General features: G+C 55.1%; 1 protein-coding gene across 2 annotated transcripts in view; it reads right to left on the minus strand.

The window, feature by feature from the left end:
- The window catches only part of TRABD2B (TraB domain containing 2B), a 222,546-nt gene that overhangs the window by 16,716 nt on the left and 192,454 nt on the right, over window positions 1-13,376 (minus strand). For both annotated transcript variants that reach the window (XM_086394270.1, XM_086394271.1), the window contains one exon: window positions 1,447-1,537. In XM_086394270.1, the coding sequence (XP_086250396.1) occupies window positions 1,447-1,537 (91 nt within the window). The remainder of the gene's footprint in view (window positions 1-1,446; window positions 1,538-13,376) is intronic.

Raw genomic sequence — 13,376 nt, forward strand, 5'->3', positions numbered from 1 at the left:
AAGTGTCATGGAGACAGGAGGGCATTGGCCTGGAGCTGGGAGACCAGATGTTCCAGGCTCCAGGCCCATCTTTGCAGAGTGAAGAGCAAGGCTACAGTCATTTCCGAGCACCTCCCACCCCTGAGCCTCACCCCCAGCCCTTGAGGGAGTACAGGTTGTGGTGAAGACCTCAGGAAGTCCCTAGAGCCAGACTCCCATTGAAAGGAGCTCTGTGTCCTTCTGTAAGCGGCTTCACCTCTCTGGGCCTCAGGTGCCTCAATTTTAAGGTGGGGATGCTCATCGTTCCTGCCTCACGGGGTTGTCGTTAGGATTTGATAAGCTAAAAGCACTTAGAACCCAGTACACAGTGGGTAGTCAATAAATATTAGCAATGATTATTCAGGGTTTCCCAGATGGCACTAGTGGTAAAGAGCTGACCTGCCAATGCAGGAGACATAAGAGATGCGGGTTCGATCCCTGAGTCGGGAAGCTCCCCTGGAGGAGGGCATGGCAACCCACTCCAGTATTCTTGCCTGGAGAATCCCATGGACAGAGGAGCCTGGTTACAGTCCATTGGGTCTCAGAGAATCGGACACAACTGAAGCGACTTGGCACACACGCACACATGATTATTCAAGCTTCTTTTGGACTCTGGGTTCATCAGGCACAAGGGCCTAAATTGCTTGGTGAGGTGAGGAAGGCTCCTGCTCAGGTTGGCCTGGTTTGGGATTCTGTCATTGTCTTCCAGGGCCGCCCAGCATGCGCTGACGCCTCTCCATGCCCAGCCTGTTGCTGGCACTGGGGACCACAGGTAAACCCAGCTGGCCTCTTCCCTTCGTTGGCTTCCAGCTTAGAGGGAGAAAGGAAACCCCACAGGAAGAGAGGATGGCCTCTATCTGGCTCTTTGGGCTGAGTGAGTGTGCCCTGGCAGGAAAGTCAGGGGTGAGAGACCTGGCCAAGAGACAGCAACAAGCAGGTATGTCAGAGGAGGTGATGAAGACAAGGTTTGGGTGGGGCTGAGACTCAGGGAAGAGGCCTGGCCACTGCCTGTTGTCACTACGGCCCCATCTCGATTCAAGGCCTGGGCATCCACCAGGTCTTCTAGGCAGCAACCCAGAAGTCCGACAGGGTCCCTGCACCCCACCCATCACCAGTCTCTAAGTCTTGAACATCTCTCAAGACTTAGTGCTCTGCCCATTCCCACCTCCACTCTTCCCTGCCATCCTGACCTCCTGCCAGGATTACACACCAGCCTCCTCCCGGTCTCCCCACCTCCAGCCTAGCCCCTACTCTTGGGTGCCTGGTGAAGGCTGGTCCCTAGGAGGCCCCAGAGGGAGACTCTGCCCTCCAGGCCTGAGCAGGAAGGCAGGGTATGGCCCTCCGTGCAGCACGTGGTCAGGCATGGCCTTCTGGACCAGCAGCAGTGGGCCAGCCAGTCCCCCGCCCCCAGAGGCCCTGGCTGCTTACCTATGGATGGTCTGCCCTGCGGGCGTGTGCTCCACCTCCAGCCCTGCCTGCCGAAGGACATCGATGACTGTGTTGTTCCCCAGAAAGTGACCTGGAACACAAGAGACAAAGTGGGCTCAGCCACATACCAGGTCACCGGTGATTGGAGAGAGCCCCAGGCCGACGGCCTAGGCCAAAGCCAAGGGCCAGACTCCCTGAAAGGCAGTGTGGTGTAGCTGGAAGATGGGCCAGTGCCACCCTGCCTGGATCCAAACCCCGGCTCTGTTGCTCATCCGTTGTACCGCCCTGTGCCTCAGTTTTCCCATCTGTAAAGTGGTAACGATTGTACTAGCAGCCTCGAGTGTTGTTGTAAGGACTCCAGGAACACTGGTTGGCATGCAGTAAAGGCTCACTGTGTTTCCTGTTTCATCACTGTCCCCCACACCATCGAGCTGACCCAGCTGTGGACTGTCCAGGCAGGGACAGCTTCCAGGAGTCACACAGGGACCAGCTCTGAGAAAACATCCTCCAATAGGCCTCAAGGTCCAACAGGTTTACGGCTCATCTTTGTCAGGTCCACCAGCAACTCAAGTCTCCCTCCCTAGCAGGGAGATGGAGGCGGGGTTCTGTGTGTGCATGTCTGTCTCCTCACTAGACTCCAAGAGGCAAGGACCACGTGGCCACTGCCCCACACATGCTCAGCACGCGTTGTCTGGATCTAAGACTTTGAAGATTCGTTTGTTCACCATCTATCCAATATTTATGGATCACACACTGTGACCCAGGCCCTGGGGTGGTCCCTGAAGACTCACTGAGGTGTAAGATTCTGGGGAAGGAGAAAGTAGTAGGATTCTGTGTGTTGGGAGACAGGCTTCCCAGGTGGCAATAGTGGAAAGGAACCCACCTCCCGGTGCAGGAGACGGCAGAGAGATGGGTTCAATCCCTGGGTCAGGAAGACTCCCTTAAGGAGGGCATGGCAACCCACTCCAGTATTCTTGCCTGGAGAATTCCATGGACAGAGGAGCCTGGTGGGCTACGGTCCATAAGGTCTCAAAGAGTTGGACATGACTGAGGCGACTTAGCACTCACTCGTGTGTTGGAAGGGGAGGGGACTGGTCTCCATCTCACCTGCACCCCCTAACCATTCATCCGACAGACTTTTATGACACCCTTGCTGTGACCAGCCCCGGAGCAGACCCTGAGAACACAGAAGTGAATCATTTGACCCACCGCCCCAGATGAGACCAGGTTTGGCCCTCGGGCGGGATGCAGGTTTGAGATCCGGGAATACGGTGGAGGCTCTCCCAGGTTCCAGTTAGGGAGGCCCCTCGAGAGGCCAGTCCCTGCTGGGAGTTGGCCCCTCCTCCGAGCTGGTCCTCAGTCTCCCCACTGTTCAATGTAGGCAGAGAGGTGGTGGCCCTGCAGCCTCCCAGCCCGAGTCCTGCCTGCAGCCGCTCACCCGTGGGTACTTCGCTCCTCTCCTGCTCATCATTCACCCCAGAACCTGAGGGGAAATTCTTGCACTCTCACTCTAATTGCCTGTGATGGATGGTGACAGGTGGGAAGCTGGGAGGTCAGCATGTTGACAGCCCCAGGGAGATCCAGGGAGCAAGCACAGGAGGTGGACAGGCTGCTGGGAAACGGAGGGAGGGAGGTTGGGACTGCATAGTAGCTGGATGGGGAAGTGGGGCGGTGAACCCAGAAGCACCCCCACCAGCCAGGCCTATACACCTCTGGGCTGGCTTCAAGATGCCCCAGCAAGCCCCCCACCTGACAGTCTCCCTCTCTGTGACCTGCCACAGTCCCTGACATCCCACCTCTGGGTCACTGTGAACCACAGGTCTGGGAATGACCTGTGTCTTTGATGGAACCCCCCACACTTACTCTGGGGCCCTGGGCAAGCCCCTTACACCTGGACACTCTCAGGGTCTCTGTGGACAGGGAGGGACTGGGCTGCACCACATGCTCCCCTGGCTGCCACGCTCACGGGGACTCCAGAGACCCTTATGAAATTGTGCTCTCCCTCCCTCCTCCTCTCCCTCCTCTTCTCTACTTATTCATTGCATTTATCTGACAAACACCGAGTGAGTGCATATCCAGAGCTGGATGGTGGTGAACAGGTAGGGACCTGTTCAAGGCACTCATGGTCTTGAGAATCAAGGTCTTTTGATCCAGGGTATGCATGATGCTAAGGGAAGCACAGGAGGTGGTGCGGGCACTCAGGAGGCCTCTAATTCAACCTGGGGGCAGGGCAGACTTCCTGGAGGAGGCATCGCTAGCTGAGGGATGGGATCAGAGTTAGCTAGGTGAGGATGAGAGTGGGGCAGCGGCAGGCAGGGGTAAGGGCATGTGCAAAGGCTAGGAGGTCAGTGAGGCTCATCTGACCCAGTGAGCCCTGACCCAGTGTTAGGGTGGAACACAGAGGATTCTGCCAAGGCTGTGAGTCTCCCCTATGTGATCCCAGGCAATCGGCTGCCACCTGCCTCAGTTTCCCTGTATGTCAGATGGGCCTGGGTCCCTGTGGCTGCCTTCTAAGGGAGGCTATAATAAAGTCCTAAGAGGCAGGAGGAGTGAACATCCTTTGGAAAAGCCCAGCGTGCACCTTTGAGCAAGGGACTGAGCCAGTCCTGGGCTGGGGCCACCGAGTTGACACCACCCTTGCCTGCCCCCACTCGTGATTGGGCTGGAGGGGCACCCGGTGCGGCAGCCTCCAGCGCATAGGCTGTAGGAACTCCCTACCCGCAGCTCTCGGAATCCACTCTTGGCAGCAAAGGCCATTCCTTCCCTGCGTCCATGGAGACCCATTAAAGACAGGGGCCTCTGGGCCCCGCAGTGGTCCACACAGAAGACGCCAAGAGCCACAGGGAAAACAGGGCACCCCAGGCTGCATCGGAGCAGGTGGCCGTGTGGCCGCTCTGAAAGGAGCATTCCTGGAGCTGATGGAGGGGGCATTCAGAGGGGCCCAAGCCTTGTGGGACACTGGCTGGGTCCTGAGCACTGCCTGGCAACATTTCAGTGTCTAGTCTGTGTCCTGTCTGCTCCCTCAGCCTCAGTAGCTCCAGACCCTTACTGTGCATGGTGAGACCCCAAACAGAAGACTTCAGATACTTTGAGAAGTAGGAAGCAATCAGCAATTTTTTTTTCGAATTCCTATAAGCCTTATGGGCCTTCATCTCCTTCCCTCCAGGGCGGGGGGTGTCTGCCCCCTGCAAGGGGCAGCTCCTGCAGGAGGCCCCCTCCTATGGGGTTCCTGCCCCAGGACTGTCCAGCGGAAGCCCTCACTTCTGACCCCGGGTTCCCATCGCCACTCCCTTCCTCGCCCTCTTTGAGGCTTGGTGTCGCAGGACACCACAGCACTGTTCTGTCCTGTTTTCTTCATAGCTCTCACTGCTTCCTCTCTGTCCCCTTAGTGGGTTCCTCTTTCCCTTGCCTGATAAATGTGGGTGCCCCTGTGAACGCCGTCCACGGCCTTCTTTTCTTCTCACTCTATTCACAATCCAGGGAATGTGAATCCATCCATTCATATGGTTTCAGTGACCACAGTGCTGTCACTGAGATGTCCCTGACCACAGCTGCTATTCAGGACCCGCTGTCCTAGCCCGGACCCATTTGTCCAGTGGCCTCCTGAGCATCTCCCACCCAACTTCCCCAGAGCCTCACCCTTCCCTCCTGGGTGTGTCTCAGCTGAGCTCTGCTACCCTTGTCAGATGGATGCATCTTTGCTCTTCCTTCTCTCTCCTCATCCTCATACCATCAGTCACCAGAGTTCCCCAAATCCCTCTGAACCGTGCTCAACCCTGGCCCAGGTCACCACCAAATTCTGCCAGAATCACTGCATGTAGCATCCTCCCCACTCTCTCCAGTTCACTCTCTTCACCGCGGCTGGAATGAGCTCCCCACACCTCAGAGCTGCCTCTGTCAGAACGAGTTCCCAACAAGCCCCTGGAGTGGAGACCAAGAGCTTTGAGAAGGCGAGGGACCGTGCCTGATCTATCTTTGTCCCCAAGGCTAAGATCAAATCTGGCACATGGTGGTGGCTTCATGAATGTCTGCTGAATGAATGAATAACAGGATCTGTTAGTCCATATCCTTTCCATGATCTCATCTTATCTCCAGGAGACCGGAGCTCGAGGATCCCCTCCCCTTGTAACCCTGCCCCGACCCCTTGGTGATGCTCCCCACAGAGCCTGGGAGCTTGGCTCAGAACAGCCCCAGCCAGGTCCTGGGGCATGCTGTCCCAGGGGTTGGCAGACAGGGTTTGGGCTTGCCTCCAAGGTCACAAATCCTGAAAAAGGCACCACACCCATTCTGGAACCTGTAGGGAAGGTGTGGAAAGTTTCCAAAAGGGCCCCTCGGTGTCGGAACTTAGCCTGCTCAGCTTGCCCAGGCTCCCGGGGTCTCCTGGCCACCGCTCAGCAGCTCCTTCCAGCACTGACAGCTGCTCTCTGGCCAGCTCTCTGCAGGAAGGCACATCCCATTTCATTTACTGAGGCTGCGTGAACCAGAAGAGGAGGGCGGAGAGGGAGTGGGACACACAGAGCCACTGAGGCAGAGTGAGGGAGAGGGACACACGGAGAGAGGCAGAGAAAGGAGAAACACTCAAGACAGACAGGGGAGGGGGAGAGCTCCAGAACACAAGGAGACAGAGAGGAGAAGAGATGAGGTGACAGGGGCTGGGATGCAGGCTACACCTGAGACCCAGAGACCACAGTAGGGAGAGAAGGAAAAGCAGAGATGCCATGACAGCAAGAAAGATACACAAAGAGGGAGAGAAGGGAGAAAGAGATGAGAAGCAAAGGAGAATCCAGCAATGAAAACAAAGGGCATGAAGGAGAGACTGACACTGAGGGCATCAGGGAAGGCTTCCTGGAGGAAGAGCCCTGGAAGGGGAGGATTCAAACAGATATACGGGCTTGGGCAGGAGGGACAGGCAAGAGAAGGAACAAGGGCCTGGAGGAGGATTATAGGTTTGACAAACGGTGGGCTGGCTTGGTGCGTATGTCCCCTGACCCCACAAGCCAGAGCATCACTTAAAAGACATCATATACAGTCAGCGAAGGGGTTTGGCTCTGAATAGGCAGAGCTCCACAACATTTTAGTGCAGAGACAGTTTCCCCTTCTTCCAGGCATAAGCAGGCCTACGCCAGGGCACAAAGCTCAGTGAACGGAGCATAGGCTGGGCTGAGTCCCTATCCCGGGTTTCCCTGGTGGCTCAGTGGCAAAGAACCCTCCTGCCAATGAGGGGGAGACTCGGGTTTGATCCCTGGGTCAGGAAGATCCCCTGGAGAAGGAACTGGCAACTCAGTCTAGCATTCTTGCCTGGAAGAGTCCCAGGGACAGAGGAGCCTGGTAGGCTACAGTCCATGGGGTTGCAAAGAGTGGGACAAGACTTAGTGACTAAACAACAAGTCCCTACCCATCAGCTGGGCAGTCTGACAGCTCCCATTAGTCCTCTGAGACAAAAGAAAGGGTAGGACAGAGCTAATAATCCTGTCCGGAGGTTAGGACAGACCACCTGGCTCAACAGTCAACCAGCTCTGTGATCTCAGACAGTTGCCTTCCCTTCTCTAAGTCTCAGTTTTCCTGCAAAGGAATCTCCCATGATAGAATCTTCATGATTCTATCTTGTGATTACTTGAACATAACCTCCTCCTCAGTGAGTCTCTTGGGCCACAATAATTTTCAAACATTAATTCATTTCACCTTTGCAGCAGCCTTTCCAGGTACCCCCAGTTTACAGATGAGGGAACTGGACCTCAGCGAGTAGACAAGGCCTGCTCAAGATCACACAGCCAGCAAAGGCAAAGCTTGGACTTCCATCCAGAGATGTCCTAGCTCGCTGCATGGGCTGTACACCCACTCTGAAGTGCCGGTGGCTACAAGGGATCCCGAGCTCATGTTTTGGGGGCAGGGCATCATCAGAAACATGTGTCCCTTGCTGGGATCACCAGATCGGAGAGGAAAGTGTGTGTGTGTTCAGTGCAAAGAATATTCCAATTAACAGGGTAATTTTAAGACAGTGTTGGGGGGCCCAGCGGAGGGGAAGAGGGGGAACCAGATGTTCCCACAAAGGCTCCAGAGTAACATGGGCTCCCCTCGGCCAGCACACGTTTTCTCTCCAGTGAGTCCAACGGGTTTCCAATTTTCTCTTCCTAGAAGAGGGAGTCCAAGCCCATATTTATGTTCTGTCTGAAATTAATGCAAGGGGAACTTTTAAGTGCTAATCTCGCTGCCAGGATCAGTTGCTGGGTATCAAGCAATGGCAGTGTTTGTTTTCCTGAGGAAGTGTGGCAGGAGGGCTAGACGGATGAACCTAGGGGTGGACGGACGATGAGGGATACCCTGGGGCTTCGAATCTCCGAAGGAGGGTCCACCTGAGAAACTGGCAGCGCTGAGCTTTCCTTCTCCAGCTCTACTGGCCAGGAAGGGCTGGACTGGGGCCTTGTCAGTTCTGTGAGGACGGAGATGATGTCTCCCTGCACCCAGTTTTGTGCCAGGAGCTGAGGCACACGGTCCCCACCCTGGAGGGCATCACAGTGCAGAGGGGAGACGGGCGCACAAACAATTGCAGGACAGAGTGAGCCAGGCGGCGGCGGAGGGGTGCCAGGGGCTACGGGGCTGAAGAGGAAGGGACAGGATGCAGCCTGGGGGAGGGGCCGGCCTCCTCCTTGGGCCCCCCTCTCGTCCCATGGTGAGGATGCAAGCCTGGGGTTTTCTGACGAACCTGTACCCTAAGGGCCTGAAGCCTCAGGGGTACCTAAAGGAAACCCTGTTCTCCTAGAATGCACCCCAGGAGAGCACCCTGTTGGCCAACACATGGGCAGGGACACTTCCTGAGCTTCACTGTCTCTTGGAGCTGAGACTGGCCATGGGGGTCTCTCTCCAGGGTCCCAGCTGGGTCCTCAGGGGCCACCGAGCACTTCTGCCCTTGGATAGCCCTGCACTCCCCTGGAGGGAGTCCTGTTCCTGGGGGCTCTGGGCTTTGAAATAATACTGATGAGGCAAGAGCTCATGTGTGCTGAGTGATGGCACTGCACCATGTTTTGAGACACACACGTGCTGCCCAGTGATGCCAGGCTCCTCTTAGATGGACTCTGAGGGTCAAGAGAAGCCAAGTACCTGGTCTATCCAGGCTCCTTCCTGTGAGGAGAGGCACTGGGCTCCTCATGCAGGCAGTCTGAGTCTGAAGCCCAGACACTCTCTTCTCTTCCTGCCTTCCCCACATGTCCAGCAGGAGTGCTGAGCCCGAAGCTGACATTTGGGCCCCCTGGCTCACAGACAGAGCTCCAGCCTAGTCCAGAGTACAGGGTTGGCTCCAGTTAGGGACGAGCTAGCAGATGGGATGTTCGAACTGGCTGGATGCTCTGGGCTGAAACAGGAAGGGTGACTCTGGCCAAGGACTGCAGCCCAGAGCAAGCGTGCCAGCTGCCAGATGTGTATATGGTGGGGCGGCAGGGCCCTTTGAAACACCGTTGGAAATTCTGAAACACTTCTGGATGCTGTGTGGCCTCACGTTCCAAGGTGGAGTATGGCAGGTGATCGGCGTTTGCCCGGGAGAGGAGAAAAGTGGCTGGGCGTGTGCTGTTTGCTGGGCCCCTTGTTTCCAAGGTCTCCAGGGCCCCGCGTGAGCTGTGTGTGCTCTTCTGTGCTTGGCTATGAGCGCTGAGGGGTTTTGTTCTGGAGGCACCCAAGTGGACAACCAGTGGGGGAAGGAGGTGGGTATGGGCCTTGTCCTGAGGACTGTGGGGATGAACTGGAAGAGGAACTGGAAGGCAGCTGAACCTGCATCAGGGAAATTTCAACCAGCCAGTTCTCACCTCCTCCAGGAAGCCTTCTCTGACTTACCTTCCCTCCTAGAAGAGTAGATGACAAATGTGCTAAGCATGAACAGAGTTGTATTAGGAAATCCTGTGGGACTGCGGGAATCCCAAAGAGGAGGTCCAGGCAGGAGAAGGGAAGGGCATTCTCAGGTGAACAGAGTAGCAGCTAAATGACTTTTTGGTGGAGACTGCCTGTCAGGAAGAACGGCCTAGTCATTGTTGACCACTGTTTCACTCAGTTCTAAGATTCTTGCTCTACTTATCTGTACCTCGATTTATCCACCCACCAAAGGGAATAATCAATATCATTTTGTCTCCCTCCAAGAGGCACTGAGGACATGAGAGCCACATGAACTGATGGATATGGGTGTTCTTCAAGCAGGATGGTGCCCACTCTCCAAGGAGCAATGGCTGCTGTTATTAATTTTTGAATGTTACTGGTGTTCAGTGTGTTGGGTTTCTGTCTCTCCCTTCCTCAAGCCCAAGTCTTCATCATGAATCAACTTCTGTGTCTTGGCCCCATCGGTGTGTTTCTGGTTATGGGTCTGCTTCAGCTGGGGTGTGAGAGAGGCTGGCCTGGTGCTCGGGGTAACAGGTACAGCACCTCTGTGTCTGGTGCTCCCACAACCTGGCTTTAGACTCTTCAAACCCTGCTTTAGATTTGAAGAAGCAGATTAGGTTTGAAGAAGCAGAAGCTTGGACTTCCGCTTCCTTGGTAGGGGGCAGGTGGCAACAGTCCCACGTGGAGGGATTTCCAGGCCCTGAGGGCTCTTAGCTCCATCCTCCTTCCAAAGAATTCAAGAGTGATTGACGAAAACTCTGTGAGAGGGTTAGAATGCTACGATGATGGAAGGCTGGGATATCAGAACCACATAATCTTGGAACAACAGGCTGTTAGGGTCCAAGGAATTTGGAAAGTCAGAAGTTAGAATTATATTCAGATTGTTGCATGCTAGGGTTACAGGATATATGATAACCACTGGCTGTCAGAATTCAAAATGAACAGGCCCTGCAGGTTAACTGGTCTACCCTTGATTTTGGCTCGTGTCTCCAGCCCAGCTCTGCCAGCCAGCCCCTACATTATGCACTCTGTTCCAGATTCTATCTTAAGAAATGGTGGGTGAGGGGGAAACAATACAGTTACCAACTTTCCACTTTCCCAAGGGCCTTTGAAAGCCCCATTTGTCTCATATCACCATCATTTTTTTTTTTAAAGCAAAAGATGTTTATCTTCAAACACAGTAGAAAGAAGATGATTTCAGAATATAAGATAAGCTTATAGACTGAATGTTTCATTAATAAAAAATTCACCACCTTGTACTTATTTTTCTCAGTTATGTGGAGACCAGAGGAAATCCAGGGACACACTTGGCTCTTTGAGGACCCTCAGGCTCACTTGCCAAACTGCATGGGCCCGGCATTTGGGAATCAGCCCTTCTTTCTCCCAACCCCAGGCCAATATACCCTTCCAAGGCAGGGGCCTGGATCCTTTCAGAACATCTGAGGTTGCACCCTGGCCACAGCCACCTCACAGGGAGGCAGGACTTCCATCTGGGCCTGTTTAGAGTTGTCACACATGTGCACACCCTTACTGCCCCTGAACCTGCTGAATAACCTCCAGAAGAGGTCAAACAGCGCCTGGATACAGAAACATCACAGACACCAAGGACAGTACTCTTCTATGGGATGTGCCAGATAGAAAGACACTTTTACCACAATATTGTCAACCTTTCTGGAAGTACACAGCAAGGGCACCATGTCTGGAAGGTGGGGAATGGCCTGGAAGAAGACCCAAGAGGCCAGGATTCAGGTTGAAGGTCTGCCTGCCTGTGGCCTTGAGGAAGCCATTCATCCTCCCTGGGCCTTATTTCTACCTACAAAATGAGTATAATAGCTCCCATCTCCTGGGATTATTGCACAGAGCAGGGGTGATGCCATCTAAGAGCCTGTAATGGTGGGGCTGGCCCTCAGTAGAGCCTTTCGGATAAGGGTCCATCCACCGCAGTAGAGAGTTTAATGCCGCTACCTAAAGCACGTCTGGCACAGTCCAATGAGGCAGGTGTGTTATCCCCATTTTACAGATGAGAGACTGAGGTCTTGGAGGTGAAATGGCTTATAATTATGTTTCTGTATCCTAAGCTATTTCCTAGGGACATCCATGAAACTGGATTGAGAAAACTTTGCATGAGCAGACGCCTGTTGGGGGATAGAGAATCATATTTCCAGGGGTACAGACCCTCCCTCCCACAGCCTCAGGGGCCCTGTACCTCCTTTGAGGGCTGGACAGGGCATGGGCTGTGAGTGAGGCTGACTCAGGTCCCCAGTGCCTGGGGGTTGGGGAAGGCCTGAAATGGAACAGGCACCCGGGGGGTGCCGTGGAGCGGGGGAACCTGTAGTTTGCAGACCATCGACAAGCGCTTAGCCTGTCCCTGCATGTACATTCTCAGCCTGCCAAAGGACATGGGACTCAGGAGCTACATGGACATAAGGACACAGCGAGGCAGGCATGGATTTTTGTCACCACGAGTTACGTAGGATGGGTCCCATGCCATCACACTGACTGTCACAGGTCCACTCAGCTGGCTCCCTGCCTGCCTGTGAGAGCAGAGCCCCTGACCACAGCTCCAGAACCAGGCACTCGTCCTGGCTCTACCCCCAACTCGCCATGAGCTTCACCCATGTCCTGGCCTCTGTGGAACTCAGCCTGCCCATGGCTGCGATGAGGTGGGCAAGCTTGAGCTGGAGGCTGAGTCCAGCTTTGAAATTCTTAGGATAAGGGTAAAAGTGCAGCACTGAACAGGACTTCTGCTCCAGGTATGGCTGAGCCAGAACTGGCAAGATTGGCCCACAACCTGGGCCCGCTGCTACAGGGCAGAGGGTCTCTGAGAGCCAGGGTGGGGCTCCCACTGCCCTGGCTTTACTGCTGGCCTAGCCCAGGAGACCAGGACTGGAGGATCTGGTCAACATTCGTCCATCTATTCCTCCCTTCACTCATACATTCCTCCATATATTCATCGAGCTTAAAACTGTTAGGTGCTACTAAAAACACAGGGATGATTAAGTGGAGTCTGCCTTCCCGGAGTTCAGGGCACGGGTGGGAGACAGACCCAGCACCGCTCACCCACTCCACTGTGGGAAGCAGACTGGAAGCAGGGAGAGGACCAGGAGGCTGGAGCTGATGGAACTGACTGGGCCAGGACAGTGGTCGGGAGGATGGACACAGTAGACAGGTGTGAGGTCTTTTGGGTGGTCTGTCAAAAGAACTGATCATGAATCAGCGAGATTTCAGAGACAGGGAAGAACCTGAAGGCCGGCAGGAGGCGTGCATGCTGGCCTGTGCCTGAGTGGACACTTGTGCCCTTTGGGCTCGGGGTTTCAGTGTCAGGGGCTGCCCAGGCCATTGTGATTTTTCAGCTCTAGGCTCTCCTATTTCTACACTCACAGAAAGGAGCTGCTGTTAGCCACCTCCAGCCCATGGGTGCCTGGTCCTGAGCCTGGGGGAAGGTGGGGCAGCATTCGTGCAGGATGCTGGTCCCTAACTGGCCTCCCTCAATGACTGGGACCTCTAGGGGCTTCTCTTAGGCCAGGGGAGGAGCCTGGGGGCTAGCTGAGTTCCGAGTGGTTCCTCTTTCATGGTCAGCTGTGGGCCTTTCCAGCCCAGGGACTCTGCCTATATGCCCATGGGGGGAGGGCTGGGATGGTGAGTGAGGGAGGGGTGAGCTAGGGAGCTGGGCCAGGTCCCCAGCAGGTGCCCTGCAGTCAAAGTCCTGCTTCTCCTGCTTCCTTCAGGAAGCCTCTCCCACTGCTACAGGAATCCCTCCCGATCCTCAGAAGTCTGTTTTATAGCTCCTGGAATCACAGATGGCCCAAGTGAATCCTGGCTCTCTGTACTTAGATGAGTAAACTGTGGTTGCCCAAGTGGGGGGCAGAGGCCACATCAGGCCATGGAACAGCCTCAATGCGAGCCCAGAAGTCTCTGTCCAGTTGCAGGTGTGGCCCTAAAGAGGCCATCACAGAAGTCCTGTGTTTCTGAGGCCCTCCCGTGTGCCTCTCCTGTGCTGGGGGCTGCAGGGAGGGGAGACCACTGGAGATGCACGAACCCTGGCTCTTGCCCTTTAGCTATTCGGAGTT

This window comes from Bos grunniens, chromosome 3 (genome assembly GCF_055505025.1).
Source record: "Bos grunniens cultivar Pamir isolate PY7600 chromosome 3, Bosgru_T2T1.0, whole genome shotgun sequence".
Classification (NCBI taxonomy): Eukaryota; Metazoa; Chordata; class Mammalia; order Artiodactyla; family Bovidae; genus Bos; species Bos grunniens.